The sequence below is a fragment of the Aedes albopictus genome, chromosome 1 (assembly GCF_035046485.1).
Source record: "Aedes albopictus strain Foshan chromosome 1, AalbF5, whole genome shotgun sequence".
In the NCBI taxonomy this organism is placed as follows: domain Eukaryota; kingdom Metazoa; phylum Arthropoda; class Insecta; order Diptera; family Culicidae; genus Aedes; species Aedes albopictus.
The window spans coordinates 88,177,011-88,203,059 of NC_085136.1; the positions used below are offsets into that span (position 1 = coordinate 88,177,011).

Consider the following 26,049-nt stretch of genomic DNA (forward strand, 5'->3'; position numbering starts at 1 on the left):
TTGACTTTTATGTAAAACTTTTAATGCATAAGTGTAAAAGGCACAAGTCATTGTTCTATTTATCAAAAGTACCATTTATATTCCTTCAAAATAACCAAAATATCATTGAAATTGAAGTATGTTTTTCATATGGTGGATTTCTTATAATTTCGAAGCAGCAGAAAACAAGGTATTACGAGTGTTTGAGTGAGTCCACCATAAAAACAAGTGAATTGTTAGCTTACCTACATGTATACGCAGATTTAGCAATGGATGAAGTATTATATTTTTGATCAGAACTTACTCAAAATAGCAATTTCAATGTTGTAGTCGATTCGGGGCGAAATGAACACTGGCAATTATAAATGGATCTACGCGCTTTGCATACTGTTAGGCGTTTTAGAAAGTTTGGAAAAAATCAATCCGATTATTTTAGCCTAAAATTTATTTAATTAACTTTGATGTTATGTAAACTCGTCCAAGTTGGAGTATTATATCTGTGGTATTGATCCCCGTAGGCAAATTACTTAACTGGTCGATATTATCAAAGATACAGCATAAAATATGCAGGGGTGCCCATTATGCCCCGATGGGTGTCCATTTCGCCCCGTACCTTTCCTGCCAGCCCTAAAAACACACGGTTATCAATTCATTATTTCTTCACAATCATGACATTCTACCTGCTGTAAATGATTGAAATTCGTAGGAAACTAGTTAAAGCTGTAAGCCAACTGATAATATGCTAAGTTTTTGTCTGCTATACAGGCCTAACATCAAGGATCGGTATATTCGCCTCACTCCATTAATATTCACTCCTCTTTGCCAGTGATGCCACATACACAGATTTATCTAGAATTACACAGATTTTTTCCATCTTTTTCCTACAGATATCTGTGATCACAGATCACAGATTTTTGCGACAATAAAGATTTTTAGTCTATAAACAAATCTTGGAATCGATATCGAATAATAATCTTCGTTTTCATATTTATACCTATTTGATTCAGGCCCATCTTACATTTTAAGTCTTATTTTTTTAATAAAAATATCTCTAACAAAACTGCGAAAAGCAAGGGCAATCGTCTACATATTTCATACTGGCAAACTTCTGCTGAATATTTGAAAATTTTCAGGCAGTTCCCAAGAAACTCTTGGAAGAATTCCCAAGAATTTCCTGGACGAAAACCCGAGAAACCCTTGGAAGAACTCCTGGAGGAATTATCGATCAACTTCTGGAGAAATTCCTGGGTAACTCCTGCGGAAATTCCCGGAGAATGAATGAATTTCCTGGGGATTCCTGGAAAAAAATGTCGGAAACTCCTGGGGGAATTTCCTAGAACTGCTGTAGAAATTTCAGAAGAACTCCTGGAAAAATTCCCGTAGTACTTTTGGGCGTATCCTTAGAAGTATTTCCGAGAAATTCCAGGAGAAATTGCTTAGGAACTTCTGGTTGTTTTCCGAAGAACTTCTGCATGACATTTCTTTTATATCCTGAAGAAATTTGCCAGGTACTTCTTTCACTATTGCTAAATAAGGAACTCCTGGAGAAATTGCCTAGCAAATACTTGAGAAATTCCCGTGCAACATCTAGAGGAATTCCGGATGAGCTTCTGAAGAAAATCTTGAGGCATTTCTACAGGATTTCTCGAGGAACTGCTGCATGATTTCCCAAGAAACTCTTGGAGGAGTTCACGAAGAACTTTTTGACAAAATCCTGGGAAATACCTGGGGGGATTTTCCAGGAACTCCGTACGGAAAATCCGTGGAACTCCTTCAATTTCCTAAGACATTGCTTGGGAAATCACCGAGAACCTCCTGCAGGAATCCTTGGAGAGTCCTGGAGGAATTTCCGGGAAACTTCTGCAGGAATTCCCTGGGAACTCTGAAGCAATTTTCGTGGCTTAGTAAAAATATTCCCGGGGAACTCCTAGACAAATTTCTGAAAACATTCTGGAAAAAATCTCAACAAAATCCTGGAAGGATGCATGCACAATTGCTGGAAGACTTCTTGTGGAAATACTGGATGATTTCCCGATGAATTCCTGAAGTTGATTCCGAGAACGAATTCGTGGGGAATTTCTTCAGGAGTTCTCCTGAAATTCCTGGAAGTACTCCTGGGGAAGCCATGATAATTCCCAGATAATTCCTGAAAAAAAATCCCGGGGAATTTCTGGAGAGTTTCTAGAATAATTATCAAACTCAGAATTATGTTATAAAGACTAAATATCGACAAAAATAAACGTTTTTTTTTATCAGTTTCTCTGCAATATAGTTGATTTAAGCCAACATAAAGCGCAGTGAGAACGTAGCATAAGGCTGCCATCATAAGTATAAGATAACTTCGAAGAACTTTGCAGCTTTAATTTCAAACAGTTGCATTAAGACCATCTCAACATCCTCAAAGAGATTTATTTGACCCAAAACATATTTTTTCAAAGTTATGTAATTCATTTCTGAATGTAATAACAATTTTGTTAGTTTTCCTCAATTTTAATAAGCATTTCCACATCACAGATTTCATGCCAGATTTTTGAAATAAACTACAGATAATTAAGATTTTTTGGGCCAAAATCACAGATGAAAACCGAAAAAAATGTGGCAACACTGCTCTTTGCTGAAGCGAATCGAGAAAGATGCAGCAAACGGATAGTCGTGTCGTGATCAAACACGCAACCCCATCACCAGTGGGAAACGATGCGCAAGCTGGTTGACATGGATATTCGTTGCCGATCGTCGCAGTTTGGATCGCAAGCGAATGAATGAACGGCGAATGGTGAAGAACGTTGGTGAGCGATCGAAGCGGCTATTATCATAACTAGAAGAGAATTTCTGCATGTAATGCATACATTTTTAGTGTATTGTTGTTGAAATGCTAGATTAGCAAAGAAAATAATTAGAAAACATCAAAAAATCGTATGCACAATATCAATCGTATCATTCACGAATCGCATCACCGCTCGATCGCTTGCGATGCGAATGTGGACGAATGAGTAATTTGCAAGTGTGGCTTCCCACCATTCGCCGGAGTTTGCTGTCGTCGTTGACAAGCAAACATACAACATGAAAAGTGCAAATCAGGAACCCTGCGCTAACATACTCATTTGCTTAGGGTGTCCATTATGCCCCTACTCCCCCTACCATGGGCTTTTCTGATGGTCAATAAACAATGTAATTGAACTTAATTTACAAAATCAATGAAACATTTGCAAATACAGCAATTTTCGGGTGTACTCATAATTAACGATACAGTCCTTATATAGTAGACTTTAGGTTGGTCCAGTAACCGTGATTGATAATGCAACGTTACTCAGTATAACAGATATGACTGCTGTTACGAGAGTATGCAATGCTATTATTTATGGCGAAAACACATGATATTATTCTTGTAGATTTGATGGACTTTACTGCAGGACAGTTTGGAACACCTAGACCATCCCAGAATATTAAATACCTTTTGATACTCTTAACGGAGGTTAATACATATGAACCTAACCCATATCCAAATTCTGCTTTTAGAACAACTGGTTTGTCAATTATTTCGTTTATACACACTTCATGGTGTTCAGGATGTTCTTGGTTCTAAGTGAAGTATCAAATACAAATATTCCCGTTTTTTTCTTAGCTACAACTTTATATGACCTCTAAAGCGCAAAATAATGTAAAATCCGTCATTCTCAACAAAACTGTTTGCAGCAGGCAGATTTACTATCTGTGAATCACTTCCACTTCCACTACCAACAAACCGCAGGAAACCAATCCCCCTTCTCGATTCCGGACACAATTCACTGTTGTTGTTGAATCACGTTGCACAGAAAAAAAACAGCTCACTCTAACTACACACTGCACTGGATGAGTACTTCCCCACACCCACCCACCACGATGATTACGATTGTTCTCCGACACACCTGAAAATTTGCTCACCTTGATTGTTCGAATCAAATACACACAGGTTTAGCAAATTTCAGGCTGGCCAGCGACAATCTGCGATTTTCCACCGTCCCACCCCCCTACGCAACGCCATGTGTGTTTTCCATTTTTGGTCACCAACCACCGACCGACCGACCGACCGACCGGTACTCATTGTTGTGGTTTCCGAATGGAGCAGCGCATCACCATCATCATCATCCCACGTTGCATTTGTCCTTTGTTTGCGCGCACACGGTAACCGAAGCGCGGTTGGCCGCGGTTAGGTTGATCGTCGTCGTCGTCGAACGCAAAAGTTGGTTTGAAAATTAAGCTCATTGCAGCTGCATGAAATAGTGCACAATTTGGTGGATCAAGCAAACTTACGTGAGAAGACAGATTTTGTGTCTGAATATGAAGAGTGTTTATTAGAAGCTTAAATAATGAAAATTGGATTTTCAGACTAGATTTTCTTCCTACGCGAAGTTGCTTTCTGGACTACAGTGAATTTAGAAGTCCCCTGCACTAGAACAGAGCGAATTTCGATAGACGACGACGACGACGATGACGACGACGCAACCGACAGCCACACCGCGTTGACTTGACACTCCTCCACGACTGCTCTGCTGCATGCTGCATGCATTGCAGCTCACGCTCTTTGGCAGATGTTCCCATCACTGAACCTGAACCCAACCGTCCCCACCGCACTGACTGAGGGGGGGATGCAGATCCAAGAGGGAATCGAGCAAGCCGTGAAGAAGCCGCGCAAACAAAAAACATGTGTTATCTCACTTTGGACGGGCGCCTTTCAACACGTTCGTTCGTTCGATCGGGTCCGTTGTTGCAGATGCTGGTGTTCTCGGTTGATTTCCTGGGATTCGCGCCATCAACCGTCCCAATGAATGAATAGGAAAGAACGAGTCCACACAAAGTAGGGGATATCGGGAAAAAATGGAAACTGGAGAGGGCGCACTTATGTGTGTTCTGGGGTACCTACTTGGATCCGAGGGGATGGATGGCGTCCGGCGGCGGCGGGGTGGCATCAGCAAAACAGTTGGTATTGAAGATCGTCCTCGTCATGCTCGTTGCAGGCACGAAGGCGAAGGCGATGTCGTTGTGGGTGCTGGCTGCTCTCTTGAAGATGCAGATTCAGCGAAAAGCTCCGGCGCGGCGGTATTATAATTAACCGATGTTGCCTTATGGGGCACTCTTCCTTGCGATTTCTTCGATTTTTTCCTTGCTGTTCTCGGATATCGAAACGGAGATAGGTGGTTGATATTTTTAGCAATGTGGTGGCTGTCTTTTGTACAAATATTCCACAACGCTCTTTCCGTTTTCCGTAAGATACATCATCACGGTAACTGGAACATATCTAAAAAGAATAAGAAAATAAAAAATTATACCCAGATATCAGTCATACATAAATTACGTAATGAAACATTTTCTCGCGTTTATTTGAAGAGTTTGGTGATCTAGTGACTACCGCTTTTGATTCGTATGCAGAAAGTCCTGGGTTCAATCCCTGACTAGTACCATTCCTCCTACTTTGTATCTTTCTATCTACTTTTTCTATTCTCTCTTATATATACATAGACAGATGGAAAAAAGAGTGTAAAATTCTGTGACATATGATGCACATAATTGGAGCGTGAGATATCACAGAAGTTTACATGGCATATCATATAAACTTCCATTATATGTCATGTAATTCAGCATGACTCTGAGAGTTTTCATGACATATAACACAAATTTACATGATATATCATGTAAACCATCATAACATTAAGTTTACATGGCTAAAATGAAGTTTACATGACGTGTAAATCTCATTATTTTTATCTGTGTACATCTCATGTGAAAACGAATGTTCATAGCCATCGCTAGAACTAGAAACGGATTGAACAAAAAAAAGCCTTTTCCCTTCCTTCCAACTTTCACAGCACAGTATATCTATCATAACGCCGCTTCACAGTAATCCTCACATAATCTATCACTTTACGCCTGGCATCCACGCACCAATGCGTGAACCCCTATTCCAAAAATAAACATTTCCCAACAACACTCCAACATTCGCATGACCTTGTGCAGGTGCAGAGGACTCAACAACCAGTTGGCAACAACCGATTTCAATCCTCATTTCCCTCCCCAGCCCCTTATATTGATCTGCAACCTGAAGTAGGCTCCATTGTTGCCTACAAATAGATCATCAATACTCATACGCTGATGATGCCTATTGGTCCCAAGCAATCAGCTAATCAGCTATTCGAAGGAAGATGAATAGCATTCTATTTAGCTCACTTTTTAAGTAATTAACCGAACTTGAGTTCACAAAAAGAACACTTGTGTCGCTGAAAGGAACGCTATTCAGCTTAAAAATAAGCTTCGAAAAAATGAAAAAAAAATGCGCTTAGTCCTCAAAAGTAATTTATTATTATTAAACATTAGTACATGTGTAATCCATATTGACTTATACCTTGAAATAATTTTTAATGTTTTTTACTTGTTTTTGTAATATGTCCAAATGAACTATTTTCGAGTTTTAAAGGCACGAAAAAGTTCAACATGAGTTCGGTTAATATTTGAATGAACTCGGTTTTAAAGTTCAACATAAGTTCTTTCTGAACCTTTTTTCGACTTTAATGTCGTTTTGAAGAGATGTCAAAAGCTTATACATGTACTTCCAAGTTCATAACTAATACATAACGAACTTTTTGGAGATTTAAGTTCAGCGAAACTTGAATTGAACCAAACTTAAACTTCTGAGTTCGTTCTTCAAGTGGTATCCGAACTTTTGGTTGCTTGGGATGGTACTTATCCAAAGATGGTCCTAAGCACCCGATGCTCGGTCACTTCAAGTGCTTGCATGCCCCTTCGAGCATAGTCCAGATCTCGTATCCATAGAGTGGCATCAGCGTCTTGTACATGGTGCATTTGGTGCGGAGGTGAATCTTTTTCGAACGCCGGTTTTTGTGGAGCCCATAGTAGGCCCGGCTTCCACTGATCGCATTTCATGGCTAACGTTGTTGTCCGTCGTTAATCCTCCGTGCACCTTTGGGGTCACTTTTGACCCAAACTGTACATCAGCAAGCTTTTTCCAACGTGATACATAACATACATACATTTATTTGTTCAACATCACATTTCAGACATGACATAATCAACAATAGTACGCCACAATACTCGGTTTGTGGCTGCCGCTCTTCATCCTAGGTCGCGCCCAACGCCCAATGTTCGCTAGGTCACGCTACACCTGGTCCTCCCATCGTGCTCTCTGCGCTCCACGACTTCTTGTGCCAACCGGATCAGTTGCAAACACCAGCTTTGCAGGGTTGTTGTCCGGCATTCTTGCAACATGTCCTACTCACCGTATCCTTCTTGATGCTGGGTTCGCCGTAAAGTGCAACGAGCTCGTGGTTCATCCTTCTCCGCCACACACCGTTCTCCTACACATCACCGAAGATCGTCCTTAGCACGCGTCACTCGAAAACTCCGAGTGCTTGCGGGTCCTCTTCGAGCACAGTCCATGTCTCGTGTCCGCAGAGGACCACCGGTCTTATTAGCGTTTTGAAAATGGTACATTTGGTGCGTGGGTGAATTTTTTTAGACCGCAGCTCCTTCTGGAGCCCATAGTAGATACGACTTCCGCTGATGATGCACCTTCGAATTTCAGGACTCACGTTGTTGTCAACCATCAGTAAGGATTCGAGGTAGACGAATTCCTCCACAACCTCGAAGGTATCCCCGTCTATCGTAACATTACTACCCAGACGGATCCGGTCGCGTTCAGTTCCGCCTACTAGCATGTACTTTGTTTTTGAGCCATTCACCACCAGTCCGACCTTTGCTGCTTCGCGTTTCAGGCGGGTGTACAGCTCTGCCACCGTTCCAAATGTTCTGGCAATAATGTCCATGTCGTCCGCAAAGCACACAAATTGACCGAATTTTGTGAAAATCGTTCCCCGGCTGTTGAGCCCGGCTCGTCGCAGCACACCTTCCAGAGCGATGTTGAAGAGTAGGCATGAGAGTCTGTCACCTTGTCTCAGTCCCTGGCGAGATTCGAATGAACTGGATAGCCCGAGCAGAGCTCAAGTACTGACGATTAAAATGTGATATGTATTGGTTTGTTTGAGATAAGAGGTAAAAGTACTGAAAATAATAGCAAAAATTTGTTCTTGAACCATCAAATCAATAGCAAAATTTGATATTTGATCTTACCAAGAGCTAAATGTGCTATGGTGATGATGTTTAAGTAAAAATGAGATATTATTTTCAGTACTTTTACCTCTTATCTCAAACAAACAAATATCACTTTTTGATATCCGTATCAAAATATGCTATTATTGAGCTATTTTACTCTGCTCGGGAGTTCACCCGAAACCCTTACGCAGTTTTGCACACCGTCCATCGTTGCTTTAATCAGTCTAGTCAGCTTCCCAGGAAAGCCGTTTTCGTCCATGATTCTCCATAGCTCTGCGCGGTCGATACTATCGTATGCCGCTTTGAAGTCGATGAACAGGTGATGCGTTGGGACCTGGTATTCACGGCATTTCTGGAGGATTTGCCGTACGGTAAAGATCTGGTCCGTTGTCGGTCGACCGTCGATGAAGCCGGCTTGATAACTTCCCACGAACTCATTTGTTTTAGGTGAAAGACGACGGAAGATGATCTGGGATAGCACTTTGTAGGCAGCATTCAAAATAGTGATCGCCCTGAAGTTCTCACATTCCAAATGGTCGCCTTTCTTGTGAATGGAGCCGATTACTCCTTCCTTTCACTCTTCCGGTAGCTGTTCGGTTTCCCAGATCCTGACTATCAGCCGATGCAGACAGGTGGCCAACTTTTCTGGGCCCATCTTGATAAGTTCAGCTGCGATACCATCCTTACCAGCTGCTTTGTTGGTTTTAAGCTGGTGATTGGCATCCTTAACTTCCCTCAGCGTGGGAGTTGGTTCATGTCCGTTCTCCGCTGCACTGGCGTGGTCGTTTCCTCCGTTGACGTGAGCTCCCGTGCCTATGTTCTCCACGCCGTTCAGGTGCTGATCGAAGTGCTGCTTCCACCTTCCGTCCGTCAAAAGGCCTCCGTCTTTATCCCTGCATATTTCGGCTCGCGGCACGAAGCCGTTGCGGGATGCGTTGAGCTTCTGATAGAACTTCCGTGTTTCTTGGGAACGGCACAGCAGTTCCATTTCTTCACACTCCGCTTCTTCCAACAATAGTACGCTACAATATTCGGTTTGTGGGTGCCGCTCTCTATCCTCGGTCGCGCCCAATACTCGCCAGGTCACGCTCTACCTGGTCCGCCCATCGTGGTCTCTGCGCTCCACGCCTTCTTGTGCCAACCGGATCAGTTGCAAACACCAGCTTTGCAGGGTTGTTATCCGGCATTCATACAACATGCCCTGCCCACCTTATCCTTCCGGCTTTTGCCACCTTTCTGGATGCTGGGTTCGCCGTAAAGTGCAGCGAGCTTGTGGTTCATCCTTATCACAAACCGTTCTCCTGCACACCGCCAAAGATCGTCCTTAGCACGCGTCGCTCGAAAACTCCGAGTGCTTCCAGGTCCTCCTCGAGCATGGTCCATGTTTCGTGTCCGTAGAGAACCACCGGTCTTATTTTGTAAGGAGGATCCTGCAAGGACCTCCAAAATTCTAGCTTACGCGCCAGACGAGGTGAGTCGTCTGCCAGAATTCACGGTTCGTTTGCCCAGCCAACTCTATATTAAGTCACTTACAGAATCCACCTCCTTAGGTTCTCCCTCAATCGCAAGGTTTCCTTCCCAAATGTAAAATCCAAAAATTCTCTCCAAAAATCCTTTTTATTCCCAAATTTCATTTGTTATCTAAGTATCCATTTATTTGAAGCTTGTAAAAAGAAACATGCATTTAAAATTCAATTTAAAATAAAATTAAGCACTTTAATCTCTTTAAAGCTATTTTCTAATTGGATTCTATATTTTGTTGCAACATATCGTTTATCTGTATTGAATTCAGAAAAAAAAACCTAATAGTGACGTCACTCTTGCAACTCTGTATAATCATGAGCAATACAATTCTCTCTCTCTCTAAACCTATCCCCACTACCACACTGTTGGAGTGTTCATATGTTGGTGGTTAAATCAAGGTTACGTGCTTGGTGCCGGAGCGTAATGGTGGTGGTACTTACAGCGCTTGAGGTAAAGGTATACCTATCTTCGTGTCGTAGCCTCTGGCGACGTCGGCCTTGGGTCACGGCCGCCGTCTTCTCGAACGCTCGCTGCTGCTGGTATGGGCCGCTCTCTAGCTACCCGTAGGACGATTCGTTGGCCCGACGAAGGTGCAGCGTCGGGAGGCGTCGTTGGCGAAAACTCGGAAACCGACTGCTCCCAGGCGGTTGTAAACAACGACACGATCTTACGCCGGTTCGGGGGGTGGTGGAAGGTTCGGTGGGAGGTACGATCTAGACGGTCTACCATGGATTTTTCCCGGGACGTGAGAATGGGCGATCGCGCTGGCTGTGGCAGACTTTCCCCAGTCAAACCGCTCGCGAATCCTTGCTACCACGTGGTGACGGGTGGTGCACGCGAGTCCGAACAACCAAATCCGATGACCACGCTCTCTGGGTATACTCTTGGTGGCCCGCAGCCACGAGGCAAAGAATATATCCAGGGGATCGCCGCCGCCTGATCTCTAGCACGGATGATACCGAGTAGGTGCTATTGTTCGTATGCTTGCAGTTGTGGTGTTCGCATGCACATTGCGAGACCGCAAACGTGGGTCTCTTTTCTCCACACTTCCACAAACCACCCAACGGATCGTGGTCACGACTGGTGACTGCGAAAGTCAAAAATAGTTAGCACCAAGATTCGTAGCCCATACCAATCACACCATTTACCTCACGTTAAACCAATATTTTTCTCCCTATTGTAGCAGCACTCGATCTTCTCACGATTTTTTCTGCCTATAGTAATTACTTTGATTAACACTTGGAAAATTATAACTTTTAATTAATTCTTACTTTTTCCTAACGTTTTCACCTGCTCACTCACGATTTTTATTAGGATATTAAAACTTTTACTTTAATTCTGAAAATAGCTTTAAAAACTTTATATTAATTTTGAATTCATTTCTTCTTTTTACTATTATATATTACTTTGATTAACTTTTTATCAGCTTCACGAAATATTCACTTTTTAATCTAACTTGTTCGGCGGTCTGAACGGGAAAGACCAAATGAAATTTCTTTCCAAGTCAAGACCCCTAACTTTTCTTATTTTTCCTTTGTTTCCGGTTTCATTTTCTTGATCTAAAAATTCACATTAAAATTTTCTTTCTTGGTGTCCCATTTAACTATTACCAACAACTGCCTATCACCATTATCAAATTCTTACTCATATTTCTCCTTCATATTAATTCGAGCACTTTCACCCTTGCTGCCTATCTCACAGGCGCAAGTTCACACTTATATGTAGGGATGTCAATGAAACGGTAATTCACCCGTTTCATCATCCCCCAGTTTTCCCAAAAAAAAAATGTGTAGCATTTTTTTTTTTTACCTCATTAAATTTCCGCACTTCATACGATATATACAACAAATAAACCGAACTCTACACTATACAGTTATATACAACAATTAAACCGAACTCTACATTATACAGTTATATACAACAAATAAACCAAGTTTTGTACCACTTAAACCGAATAAACTACACTATACGTTTTTTCCGAGGCGCGAAACCGACATTTTCAATTCTTAACCGGAATTTATTTCAACGAACCCGAGATCCATGCGTTCAGGATCATGTACCCGACACTAACTGAGTTATCTACCAAAATCTCCAATCGACTCATTGGATACTTTCTTTGTTTAATTATCTACTCCAATACATATATTGGATACTGAACCTATCTGAACGTACATATTCTAATCCAACCCAAAAACGAATCGAAGCAAAGCGAACTCGTATTGGTTATAGAAAAATGTACCTAATATCACCAATTGCACACCATATCACCATATGGAAACAAAACCAACTCTCTTCAATTACCGAATATCACCCTACTCTTTCGCACATTTCTCTCGGGTTTTATACTATTGCTGTTTGAGTGTTTAGCCTATTGCTGCTATTTATCGAACAATTGTTCACAGTCGATGTAGAAATGCTACTGCGAACGGAGAGAAATGCTAGCTGCGGTAAAAATGATCTGTGTAAACCGGGCTATTGCTTTTTTGTTGATAATGCTATGCTTTTGGATGGACCTTGAATCTGCTTCGCCAAAAACGTAAGTACCGTATTCCTTTACATTTAATATTATAATTATATTTCTATTCATTCTAGCTTCTTCGATAAATTCAAATTTGCGTTTCCTCAAAATATTCTATATACATCAGTTCACTGACCTCAAACTGAACTGTTTATGTTCTTTTCATGTAACTGTATTGGTCGATCTCAAAATATAGATTCGATGAATCTACAACAGAGCCACCTATTTTCTTTATTTTTTTGTTTTTACTTTTGTTGTCTTTTTTCTAAAAGATTCAAAGTTCTGATCTTTTTACATATTTACATATATACAAATTTACAATTTTTTTTACTATTTTTAGCACAAACATTACCCTGGAATCAATAGTATGAGTAATAATGATCCCTAGTTTTGCCAAGTTTGTGGTTTTTGGTAAGTAGTGTTTAATATTCCGTTTACGTTCTTAATTTCCTTCTTTTTCCTTTGAACGTAAATGTTCTACTCGTTCCGACTTTGCGTATTTTTGTGTTTCAGGTTTCCTGTAGACAACATTGTTTAAGTACATAGCTTTCAATTTAATTTTTACATTCTTTCTTTCATGTTTTTCTCTAGTTTCTTTATGATTCTTTCTTATTTGTTCCAATTTGTTTTTGATTATTATTGCCTAGTGTATATACGTACACGATAAGCTTTATTTCCTTTTTCTGTGAATTTCAAAAAAAAAATGTTATTTATAACTTTTTCAATTGGGATACATGATACAATCCTAACAATTTTCCATTTAAATCCTTTAAAACGTAGCACACCTCTCCTACTTTTCTTTTTATAATGGCTTCAGAGAATTTTGGCGCCAGCTTTGCATTAAATGCTTTTGATTTATCGGACAAGAAATGATTCTTTTTCAAAACTCTATCTCCTACTTGGAATTCAATTTTTTTCCCCGATCTCAAGTTGTAATATTTTGAATATTTATCATAAGCTATTTTTAGGTTATTTCTCACATTTTCATAAATTTTGTTCATCTTTTCCGAATGTTCTTTCGCTGTTGGTGTAGTGTCACTGTTTATATCTCTCAAATTCTGGTATTCTTCTCCTGAACTTATTTGGTTTCTGCCAAAATTAGTAAAGTACGGCGAAAACCCACTTGAGGAGTGAGTCGCATTATTGATTGCGTTTGCTATTTTATAAATATCCTCATCCCAGTGATCCTGCTCTTTTTTAATTAACGCTCTTATGGCTGAAGTAATTACTCGATTCGTCCTTTCCGCATTATTCACTTGCGGAAAGTATACGGGAGTTAGCCATTGAGTTACCCTATATCTATCTAGAAGACTTTTATACTCTTTAGAGAGAAACTGAGCTCCATTATCGGATAAAACTACCTCGGGTACTCCAAATAACAAAAATATCATATTTTCTAAGAAGAACACTAGTTGTTTCGATTTTGCTTCCTTTAACGGCTGAATTACTACAAATTTTGTAAAAATGTCAGTGATGACGAGCAAGCAAGTATTACCTGTTTTTTTCGCCCTTGGAAATGGGCCTACATAGTCTATAGCTAGTATCTGCCAGGGCTGTGTCGCTAATTTTGGTTTTCCCATGGGAGGAACGTGATTTTGGTTATCAGATTTGGAAGTTTTACATGCTAAACAGGAAGAACAATACTGTTTAATTTCCGTATACATCCGAGGCCAAACATACTTTTCCCTAAGTTTTTCTAGCGTTTTTTCAAATCCTAAGTGTGCTCCCTCATGAGTAGACTTAATCAGTTGAAATCTAAGCTCTTTCTTAGGAATAAGTTTCCAGTTAAACCGACTGTCTGTAATTTTGGATTCGTCTGTGACATATTTGAAAATGTCATCATCAATTACTTTAAAATCTTTAAAGTCATCTGGCTTTGCAAGGACTTTTTTCTTGAGCGCACTGTGTTCCAAGTCCTCCCATTTTGTAGAAATGGTGTTGAGCGATCTTGATAAACAATCGGCAGTTATATTATCGCGTCCTTTTCGATATTCGATGTTAAAATCGAATTGTTGTAATTTTAACGCCCATCTACACAACTTTGCCGATCCTTTCTCCGCACTTACTTTAGATAGCCAAACTAAGCTGCGCGCATCTGTAATTACGTTAAAATGAGTTCCTTCTACGTAGTTCCTAAATGCTTCTATTGCCCATAATACTGCTAGGCATTCTTTTTCGACAGCCGCATATTTTCTTCTAGTGGAGTTCAACTTTTTGCTGAAGTACGCTATTACTCGCTTTTCCCCGTTTTGTATCTGGGTCAATACTGCTCCTATTGCCAGGTCAGAGGCATCTGACTCAATTGTAAAAGTTTCACTAAAGTCGGGATTAGCTAAAATTGGGGGACTTATGAGAGCTTCTTTAAGATTTCCTAACGCGATTTCTGCTTCAGGTGTCCAAAGAAATTTTTTATTTTCTTTTCTTAAGAGCTCCGTTATCGGTGCTGTGATGGCACTATAGTTTTTTATAAACTTTTGATAAAAATTGGCTAATCCTAAAAGTCTTCGAATATCTTTAACTGTTCTTGGAGATTGGTAATCTAAAATCGGCCGCACCTTCTCCATATCAATGGAAATCCCCTTTTCGGAGACTATGTACCCCAAATATCGAACGCTCTCTCTACAAAACTTCGATTTTGCTAGACTTATCGTCAACTTAGCTCTTTCCAACCGTTTGGCTACCTCTTTAATTAGTTCAATATGGTGATTCAAAGTCTTGGTCGCGATGATAATATCATCTAAGTAAACCCACACATATGGTTGCAAATCGCATCCTAAAGCCAAATTCATCAATTTTGCCATGGTAAATGGTGCCCCTTTTAGCCCGAAGGGCATTACTTTAAACCTATAAAGTCCCTTCTGTGTCCTGAACGCAGTAAGGTTTCGCGATTTTTCCGCCAAAGGAATCTGCCAATACGCCTCTTTTAAATCTATTACACTGAAATATTTGGCCTGCTCAATTCTATGTAAAATTTCATGTAGATGTGGCATAGGATATGCGTCATTCTTTGTCGCCGAATTAACTCGACGCGAATCAAGGCAAACCCTGAATTTCCCATTTGGTTTTTTTACCGGAAGCAGGGGACTCGCATATTCGGAATCGCAGGGTTCAATGACGTCCATAAGCTTCATCCTTTCAATCTCTTCATCGACAAATGTTTGTACATATGGAGAACACCTATACATAGGAGCTGCCTTCAATTCCATATCCGGAACCAATTTTATTTCGTGCTCGAGTAAAGTCGTTTTCCCTATTTTGTTTTCCTCCGAAACTTGAAAATGGCTAATCGCGTCCAACAGTTGCCCCCTTTCTTGTACCGAGAGGTAATGTTCAGTTTCAATATTTTCTATCTGTATAGACTCGAAGTCTAAAGTTGGTATGTCCAACGACCTATCCTCATCCTCGCTAACTGTTTCTTCCAGTGCATCAACAAAATTACGGAATTTGCAAAATATGGGTTCATTATCATTGGAAAAGTAGTTTTCGTGAAGTTCTAATGAATTGTCTGCTTTAATCTCCTGCAGGTTTTCAATAGCGTGAACTCTATTGTTTAGATTTTTTATTGCGGGTACTATATCAAATGCCCTCCAAAAATTTATTCCTAAAATTAACTTCTTTGAAAACTCTGTCACTATATAGACTCGAATTACCTTTGTAACATTATTATAAGTTATTGGTAAGTTTGCAAACCCCAGACAGCTAAAACTATTCTCTCCAGCTGTATCTACTTTAAGCTTACTTTTATGCAAAGCAAAATTGTATTTGTTTAGAATATCTACAGAATTCATGACTGATATCTCCGCGCCCGAATCTAGGAGCGCTAAAATCTCTGAATTTACTATTTTAATCCTTAAATGAGGACATTTTCTGGGTTCTACAACAAGTTCATAAATACTGGTAGTGTCCCCTTGGTTGGGGCTATACTGAGTCTTGGGAAAAGAAGCACCCCTCAATTCTCTTCCGAACTCTCGTTTTTTGAGTTCTGTTGAGGAAGCTTGTGGCTTTTAGGGCAAGTAAAAAACGTCACCCCTGGTGTTCCACATGCATGACAAAATATTACTTTAGGAAGTTTGCAGTCCCGCCAACGATGCCCATATTTTCTACAGTTCCAGCATAGTGCGACTGGTTCTTTCAATGTTTCCCTCGATCCTGAAACTTCGGCAGCTGTAGAAGTGAAATGTTTGACCCTATCCTTCCGCTCTGGCTTTCCGCGACGTTCAAACGCACAAACTTCAGCGTCTTCCGACGATGACGTTGAAGATTCCGATGTCGCTTCTACATTCCTAACATGCTTTTTGAATGGTTGGGAACTTTTGGAGTATATTCTACCGCTGTCCTTGTCTAACTGCTGACAAAGCATATTGAGGTGGGCAATATTCTTAATTTTGTAAAACGTCAGTTTTGTCTTATACCACCTGCGCATATTATTCCTCAAGACTTTAAGCCGTTTTCGTTCCGAATATTGTTTTGTCATCCGCTCAAACATGCCCTCGATTTCTGAACAAAAAGCTACAAAAGATTCTCCTTTCTTCTGTCTCCTATCTTTTATCTCTTGAAGCAGCTTCCTGTCTTTATTTGGGTCTCCAAAACGGATTTTCAAATGCTTAGAGAAATCATTCCAGGTTTTGTATTTTTTTTTATAGGTAAAATACCAACGTCGCGCTTCTCCAGAAAAGAGAATATATGCCTGATCCAAAAATCTGTCATTCGGGATTCGTTCAGAAACTATCAGTTCATTTACTTGGAATACAAAATCGGAGACGTCCATCCCATGAGCATCCCCACTGAACTGAATTCCCCATCTATCTAGGCGATAATGTTGAAAACGATCATCTCTGCGACCTGTTACAAACCACCGATCAGAACTTTCCGGCAATTCCGAATCAGAGCTTGAAACAGAAGACAACAAACTACTCAGAGAATCTAAAGATGAGCTTTCGTCTTCGGATGACGACTTTTTGGGTAAGTGTTTCCTACTGGTTTTTCTTTGCTTATCTTTCTTCTTTCCCCTCTTTTCTTCCTTTTTAGCTTCCTGTTCTGCACGTTCTCTGTTCCTATCTTTAGGGATTGCCCCTAATCTCATTGCTTCTCTACCTTGATTCATACTTCTTGCAGTTTCTGGGCCGATTTTGAGCTCCTGAATTTTTGGTAGTTTTCTGAATAAATCACCCACTGTTTGCTGTATCGGTTCCGTAGTAACGTATTTACCCTGAGGCATTTCTCGTATGTTGTGAGCATTTGTTGCTAAACTACTGTGAAATCTTATGTTATTCTCAAAATTTTCTTGAACTTTTCTTTTCTCGTTCCAATTCTGATCAAGGCCTAGCTGTCCCATTGCTCCTTCCAAATTTTCGTCTTCTGGGTCACTTAAGTTCATTAGTCGTCTCGCGGTTTCTTTGTAAAGCGCCATAAGTCTACGAATAGTCATCAAAATATCGCATTTCCGTTCCTCTTGTGCCAAATCTGCTACTTTTGCTCTGTATACTCGTTCTTTCCAGTGCCGAAGCTGAGATATCCACTTAACATGCATATCCCCCTTCAGCCCTTCTCCTATTTCTTCTAATTTTCTCACAGCCAAAGGCCATTCATTTTCAAAATATGTGACTTCATGAATCTTAACCGACTCTTGGGTTTCCATTTTGAAAACATTCCTTAGTCGTTCTCGTTTCTTTTGCTCTGGTTCCAATTGTAGCATGTTTCTAATTCTCAGTTCATATTCCAATTCCTCTTCACTTAAATCGAAAGCATTAACCATGCTAGTGTTAATAGATTTCGCCATTTCTAATGTCTTGTTTCTTTTAAATGTTTTAGGAATATCGGTACCCCGGTGCGGCTTTTTGAAAACAAATTCAGTTTTTTTTTTATAAAAAGTAATAATTTGATAAAAATAAAAAAAAAATGCCTATCTATTCTGTTCTTCACCCAATAAACCCGTATATAATAAAAAAAAGAAAAAAAATACTATCCTACGAAAAAAAAACCCGAAAACCAAAAAAAATATATACATATAATAATAATAATATTAGGAAAGAATTCAAATATTTCTTACTTCTAGTGCACGAACCAATAATCCGTATTTCAAAAATAATTTCTAAACATTAACGGTAATAAGCAATGTTGGTAATAAAAATAAAATTTCCAATTCTAGTGGGTCGAAACTTTAAGATAGTTGGGCGCCAATGTAAGGAGGATCCTGCAAGGACCTCCAAAATTCTAGCTTACGCGCCAGACGAGGTGAGTCGTCTGCCAGAATTCACGGTTCGTTTGCCCAGCCAACTCTATATTAAGTCACTTACAGAATCCACCTCCTTAGGTTCTCCCTCAATCGCAAGGTTTCCTTCCCAAATGTAAAATCCAAAAATTCTCTCCAAAAATCCTTTTTATTCCCAAATTTCATTTGTTATCTAAGTATCCATTTATTTGAAGCTTGTAAAAAGAAACATGCATTTAAAATTCAATTTAAAATAAAATTAAGCACTTTAATCTCTTTAAAGCTATTTTCTAATTGGATTCTATATTTTGTTGCAACATATCGTTTATCTGTATTGAATTCAGAAAAAAAAACCTAATAGTGACGTCACTCTTGCAACTCTGTATAATCATGAGCAATACAATTCTCTCTCTCTCTAAACCTATCCCCACTACCACACTGTTGGAGTGTTCATATGTTGGTGGTTAAATCAAGGTTACGTGCTTGGTGCCGGAGCGTAATGGTGGTGGTACTTACAGCGCTTGAGGTAAAGGTATACCTATCTTCGTGTCGTAGCCTCTGGCGACGTCGGCCTTGGGTCACGGCCGCCGTCTTCTCGAACGCTCGCTGCTGCTGGTATGGGCCGCTCTCTAGCTACCCGTAGGACGATTCGTTGGCCCGACGAAGGTGCAGCGTCGGGAGGCGTCGTTGGCGAAAACTCGGAAACCGACTGCTCCCAGGCGGTTGTAAACAACGACACGATCTTACGCCGGTTCGGGGGGTGGTGGAAGGTTCGGTGGGAGGTACGATCTAGACGGTCTACCATGGATTTTTCCCGGGACGTGAGAATGGGCGATCGCGCTGGCTGTGGCAGACTTTCCCCAGTCAAACCGCTCGCGAATCCTTGCTACCACGTGGTGACGGGTGGTGCACGCGAGTCCGAACAACCAAATCCGATGACCACGCTCTCTGGGTATACTCTTGGTGGCCCGCAGCCACGAGGCAAAGAATATATCCAGGGGATCGCCGCCGCCTGATCTCTAGCACGGATGATACCGAGTAGGTGCTATTGTTCGTATGCTTGCAGTTGTGGTGTTCGCATGCACATTGCGAGACCGCAAACGTGGGTCTCTTTTCTCCACACTTCCACAAACCACCCAACGGATCGTGGTCACGACTGGTGACTGCGAAAGTCAAAAATAGTTAGCACCAAGATTCGTAGCCCATACCAATCACACCATTTACCTCACGTTAAACCAATATTTTTCTCCCTATTGTAGCAGCACTCGATCTTCTCACGATTTTTTCTGCCTATAGTAATTACTTTGATTAACACTTGGAAAATTATAACTTTTAATTAATTCTTACTTTTTCCTAACGTTTTCACCTGCTCACTCACGATTTTTATTAGGATATTAAAACTTTTACTTTAATTCTGAAAATAGCTTTAAAAACTTTATATTAATTTTGAATTCATTTCTTCTTTTTACTATTATATATTACTTTGATTAACTTTTTATCAGCTTCACGAAATATTCACTTTTTAATCTAACTTGTTCGGCGGTCTGAACGGGAAAGACCAAATGAAATTTCTTTCCAAGTCAAGACCCCTAACTTTTCTTATTTTTCCTTTGTTTCCGGTTTCATTTTCTTGATCTAAAAATTCACATTAAAATTTTCTTTCTTGGTGTCCCATTTAACTATTACCAACAACTGCCTATCACCATTATCAAATTCTTACTCATATTTCTCCTTCATATTAATTCGAGCACTTTCACCCTTGCTGCCTATCTCACAGGCGCAAGTTCACACTTATATGTAGGGATGTCAATGAAACGGTAATTCACCCGTTTCAATTTTAGCGTTTCGTACATGTTGCATTTGGAACGTGGGTGAATCTTTTTCAGATTCTTCTGGAGCCCGTAGTAGGCCCGACTTCCGCTGATGATGCACAGGGTTGTTGCAACAGCGCGGATTTCGCGAATCTTGCGGATTTCACGATTTTCGCGGATTTGGCGCGGATTTGCCCCTGGAATTCGGTCCTCGCGCGAATTTGGCGCGATTCATGGACGAATTAGGAGTGGAGCCTCGTAGCCGTGCGGTTAGGGTCACCGAGCTTATAATCGCACCACGCTATGGGGTGAGGGTTCGATTACCACTTCGGGCATTGAAACTTTTCGTGAGAATAGTTTCTTCCCCGTTTCCACTTGTGCATGCTCCGTTGTCCGTTGTCTAATGTTAAGTTTAAAACAGTCTGTACAGCCGAAAGCTGAAGACGTTGTTCGTGTCTTAAAAAAATCCATAAGGAAATCCTGGAGGACTACTAGTAGAAATTCCATGAAAGATCCCGCAAGATTATCCTGGTGACATGCTTGATTATAATCTTAGGGAAATTATTGAAAGAACTCCTACAAGCACAGATAACAGATGTTTATCCTAGAACAAAATTTTACCCAAAACCTGTGTAAAAACTTGCTACATGCAGTAATTGCCATGTTACAGAGTTTATTTGCGTATGTCATTTGCACTCAAGCGTTATAAATGCGATCGTTGCGCCATCTCTAAATGCTATTTCGATTTCCTTATTGTAATGACGGTTGAAAGAGTTCCCGAGTAGGTGGAAAAATCTGATGAATAGCATATTCAGTTATGATTGATTGAATTACTGAAGAACAAAAACTGATATTGGGTTGATTGATATAAGAGGTAAAAGAACAGAAATAATAGCAAAATCTAATATGGTGAACTACTCAATAATAGCTCGTAAAGATATTACAAGATCAAAACAATAGCAGATAAGATTTTTCGTTTTCAAAAAAAAAATAAATAAAAAAAATGTCAGCATCCAGCATTGAACTTACGACCTAAGGATTCACAGGCAGCGATGCTTACCACTCAACTGTGGCTCGCTGTTGTTAATAACGTGGGAATAAGAGCATGCGGTACTTCGTTTGCACAGCTCAGAAATGGGCACATGGCATTTCACTAACATTGATATATGGGTGTATGTGTTCCATTTCGTGCAGAAGAGCTAATATTGTTCTTATGTAGAAATTTTCAGCTATTTCGACAAGAACAAAAACTGATATCATATCACTTTGAGCTATTCGTGTGATATTCATTAGATTTTTGAATAACTCATCAAAATCACATCGAGCTATGACAGCAAAAAGTGTTCGATTTGAGATATGATTTAGACATTCTCGTCTACCCGGGTTTACACACGTTTCGTGTATTAGGATGATCGTCTGTTATTTGTGCCTGAAGGAAAACCTGTAGGAACTCCTGAATGAGCTTCTGGAGAAATCTCTGATATAACTCCTGGACGCATCCGTGAGTCCTCCTGGAAAAATTTCAATCTCAATCTATAATCTGAAAGAACCCCAGCAGCGATCCCTGGAATATTAACTTCTGGAAGAATCCCGTAAGGATATCCTGAAGGAATTTTAGAAGGAATTTCTAAAGGAACTTCAAAAGAAATCCCTGAAGGAACTCTCAGACTAATCTCTGCAGGACCTTCTAGGGGCCGTTCATAAACCACGTAGACTTTTGGGAGGGGGAGGCGGAGTCTGGCCAAAGTCTACGCTCCATACAAATTTCAAAATTTTTGTATGGTCGGACAACTACGAGGGGGGAGAGGGGTCTGAGATGACCAAATTTTGGTCTGCGTGGTTTATGAACAGCCCCCTATGGGAATCCTTGAAGGATCTTCTGAATGAATCTATGATGTATCTTAAAGAGACACCCCTGAATCCTTCTGAAAGAATTTCTGAAGGAACTCCTGAAGATTTCCCTGGAGGCATCCATGTCGAGATCGTCCTGAGAGATCTTCTGAAAAAAAAATGAATGATAAAACTCCTGGAGGTATCCCTGTGGAATTTTCTGAAGGAATCCCAGGTGGCCTTGAGGCATCACTGAATCCTTCTGGAAGAATCTCTGGAGAGATGTGAGATGTAGAGATATCGCAATTTTGAGCATAAATTTGGCCCAATTGGATTCTAAAATCACCGATTTAGTCTAGAAAAATTAAGTTCGAAAATTAAATTTGAAATGTTTATTAAAAGTTTGTTTTAACAAAAATTTTACTTGAACTCTTTGCGTTACCCCTAAATATCAACCGAAATCGCTCATTTTTGTACAGCTCACTTATTTCGACTAGTAGATCACTTTCCACTTGGGAAACCATATATCGGAGAGATTTTTTGAAATTAGCCACACCCTAGTGACGCATCCTATCCTGGATAGTTACCAATTATCATGCTCTCCTTCGGCGAAGCTGCAGCACGCTAATTGATCTTCTGCTGGGATGGATGGCCTTGAAACCAACTGTCCGTTGGCAATGGATCACTAAAATAACTAAAACGGTTGCTGTGGAATGAACAGATAGCGCCACCGTAGCCTTGTATGTTTGACATAACTCCACCGCTGTCACAATGTTAATGTCCATTTATGGTGGCGCCTCTGTTTAGATGCGGTGAATACTAGAAAAGTTGGCTTCATTGATCCATTCCTTTTTAAATGCCACAAATCATTCTCCGAAGATTTCACTAAAAAAATCCAAAATATCTGTCGCCATCTCTTTAGCAGTTTGTTTCTCAGTTTGTTTTTTAAGTTACGCCCAATAGATATCTAGGTTCCGTTGAATTTTTCCACAAAATCCGCTGTAGATTCGTCTGTACTTTTATCTAGAAATTTAAACGATAAATTCTAAACTAGTTCAATTCTTCCGATAAATTAGATGAACCGAGTACGTAAGATTGTTTACAACAGTCTCCTCAATCAACGAACGATTCAATATCGCTTTGCCGGGCAGTATATATGTATGTATGTAGACTCCGCGGGGCATCGTCTTCGTGAGCTCTGTAAAAGAAAACCAAAGTGCACGCGGATAACCCACTTTTCTGTTTGCGCTTATCTCGTAAATTCTATCTTCCTCCTCTTCCCCACACACCCACGCGCCAAATTGGGTGTGCGCTGAGCACTGCTGCTTGCTAATACAAAAACGATGACGCTGGGCTGGGCGACGGGTGAACACCAGAACCACAGACAAACAAACGTAACACCTTGAACGATTTTCATGGAAATCCATCGCCAAGTTCACACTACCATCACCTGGTGGAAAAGCTGCACGACTCACTCTGATGTGCAGTATCGTCAACAGAAGGCGCTAGTGTGAAACGTCAAACGCATAGAAAAACGATGCGCGCGCCTCTGGTTGTGAAAGCCACAACTATGAAAATTTAAAATGATCGTTAAAAGTGTGGTCGATGAAAATCTCGCAAGTGTTACGTCTGTTTGTCTGTGCCAGAACTTTCAACCAAACCGTACCTAGCTGAGGAGTTTTCCGCGTAAGAAGTCTAGTTTCTTCACTCGCTCGCCCAGTTCAAATTCCTCGGGCTGAGCGACTTTTATATCTTTTAACCGGAATCGCACCATCGTGCATCGGCATCAACGTCGCTGCCGCCACCGGTTCCGTCGACTCTGACTGGGTTCCCGTATGGATCGGAGGGGAGCGATAAAATTCATAGCCAAGTTGGGAAACTGCTGCCCGCTGGAATCAAACAGGGTATAGCGTGTGTCTTGTACTTGGGTGTATCTGGACCTGGACCTCCACCCACATAACACCGCACCAATCCAACTGGGTGCGACTACGGCAGTTGGTAGAGATACCTTCCTCCAACCAACCACACACGTGAAGGAAATGCCGTAACTCTTGGCACCATACAATTTAACCTCCATTGGTGGTGTGGCAGCTTGCTGGATGCCCACTAGGTTTGGCTCAGCGCCTCGCCTCGGGGGGAGTGGGCCAGCTCTAGTATGAAGTAACCCTTGCCTTACTGGCCTCGGTGCGACGGGCGAGGCGGTCGGATATGGCTAGTTTCCCGAGCGCACAGGAAGTGAAGTTTGCATGTGAGCAACAAATTTATGCTTGCATATGCTTTGCGATTTGTGGTGTGTTTCTCTGTTGCTGTTCGGATGGAATGGTGTCAGGGGGAATGTGAATCTACATCTTTAGGATCTAAGGCGCCAAGGCGATACTATTTGCGTCCATCAAGGATTTAAATGTGTAGGTACATATACATATCCTAAGTATTTGATTTAATTATTTCATTGGATACCCACAGAGCGATTTATGATGGCGGGGTAGGGGGTCTAGTGCTACCGCTACTGATTTTTATGCAGAAGGTCGTAGTTTCAATCCCTGGCTTGTCCCTTTACTCCAACTTTGTATCTTTCTATATATTTTCTTTTTCCTATATATGTACATATACAACTCATGTATGTTCACATGTCTTCGCTAGAAAAGAAACTGTTGAATAATCCGTTCCACTAACCTTCCAACTTTCACAGCACATTGTCAATCTATCATATAACGCATATCGAGTGCAATCAAGCGAACTGTGCCGCATTATCTTCAGGGTAATATACACACTAATCATTTACCTTACGCCTGGCATCCACGCACTAATGTGTGAACCCACTGCCAGCCATATCGTACCAACACTCTGACATCCGCATGGATGTGTGCAGAGCAGACGCAGAGGTATATTCGGTTTGCTGTGGATACAAAAGATTGCAATAATCGCTTACCTTCCCTTCCCCCACATTGACCTACAACCTGACGTGGCAGGCGCCATTGTCGCCCAAAAAGATCACCAACACTGAGAAGGGCACCAACACTTACACACTGAAAATACCTGCTTAGTCCCCAGCAGATATCTCCATTGGTTCCTTGCGTGAGTGTAGCTGGTCTGGCGATACTGCAGTATTTAGCATCTACGGGCGGCGGTCAATCAAGCTCAAGCTCAAGCTAAATACTCACAAAGCGATTTATGAGTATTCGAAAGGCCAAGGGGTTTTCGCGGGGTACCAGGTGATCTCTGGGGGGTTTTCGGGGGTCTGAGGGGGTTTTCGAATTGCAGAGAGTTTCAGAGAATTTTCGACGAGTTTTGGAGGCGTTATATGTATGTTTTCGGGGTTTTCCAAGGGTCTCACGTGCCCCCCTCAAATCCGGGCCTGGTCGGAGGGTCTCAGGTGTGTTATATGGGGTCCGAGGTGGTTTAAGGGGGATTTCAGTGGCATTTCAGGCAGTTTCAGAGCATTTTCGGCGGAATTCAGAGGGTTACGGAAGCGTTACGGATGAGGGGTTTCGGAACGGCTCAGATGCGTTATATGGGGTCCGTAATTAATTAAGGGGGATTATGGGGTTTGGGATACAGAGGCGTTACGGAGGAGTTTTTGGAACGTCTCAGGTTCGATGGGATCCGAGGGGGTTTAAGGGGGATTTCGGAGGCATTTCAGGTCATTTCCATAGGATCCAGAGGCGTTACGGAAGCGTTACGGAGGAGTTTTAGGGAGTTTCTGGGTTTCTTAGGTGCGTTACATGGTGTCTGAGAGGGTTTCAGGGGGATCTTTGAGGCGTTTCAGAAAGTTGCAGAGAATTTTCATGGACTCAGGGAATCCTTTAAAACGCCCCTGAAATGCAATTTTATTTAAAACTATTCTTGAAACCCCCTGACACGACCCTGACCTGAAATACCTTGAAACGCCCCTGAAATGTTATCATACGCCCCTAAAATCTCTAGGAACACCCTTAAAATGCTCCTGAAACCCTCTTAAATTCTCTGAAAGTACTCTGAAATGCCGTGAAACGCCCTTCAAATCCCTTGTAACGCCTTTTAAAGGCTCCTGAGATCCCCTGAATTGCCCTTAAAGCACTTGAAACGTGTCTGAATCC

The 26,049-nt window shown here is 41.1% G+C and overlaps 1 protein-coding gene and 1 long non-coding RNA gene across 3 annotated transcripts in view; one reads left to right on the plus strand and one right to left on the minus strand.

Annotated features, from left to right (window-relative positions):
• Positions 1-2,884: 2,884 nt before the first annotated feature.
• Positions 2,885-26,049, minus strand: part of LOC134285039 (uncharacterized) — a 102,599-nt gene continuing 79,434 nt past the window's right edge. The window contains exon 3 of the long non-coding RNA XR_009996104.1: positions 2,885-5,254. This is a non-coding gene — a long non-coding RNA (uncharacterized LOC134285039). The remainder of the gene's footprint in view (positions 5,255-26,049) is intronic.
• The window catches only part of LOC115253526 (chaoptin-like), a 256,460-nt gene continuing 247,185 nt past the window's right edge, over positions 16,775-26,049 (plus strand). The window contains exon 1 of one of the 2 annotated variants that reach the window (XM_062844948.1): positions 16,775-17,083. In XM_062844948.1, coding sequence (XP_062700932.1) covers positions 17,051-17,083 — 33 coding nt within the window. In that variant the 5' untranslated portion in view covers positions 16,775-17,050. The remainder of the gene's footprint in view (positions 17,084-26,049) is intronic. The other variant, XM_062844947.1, reaches the window with a different exon arrangement.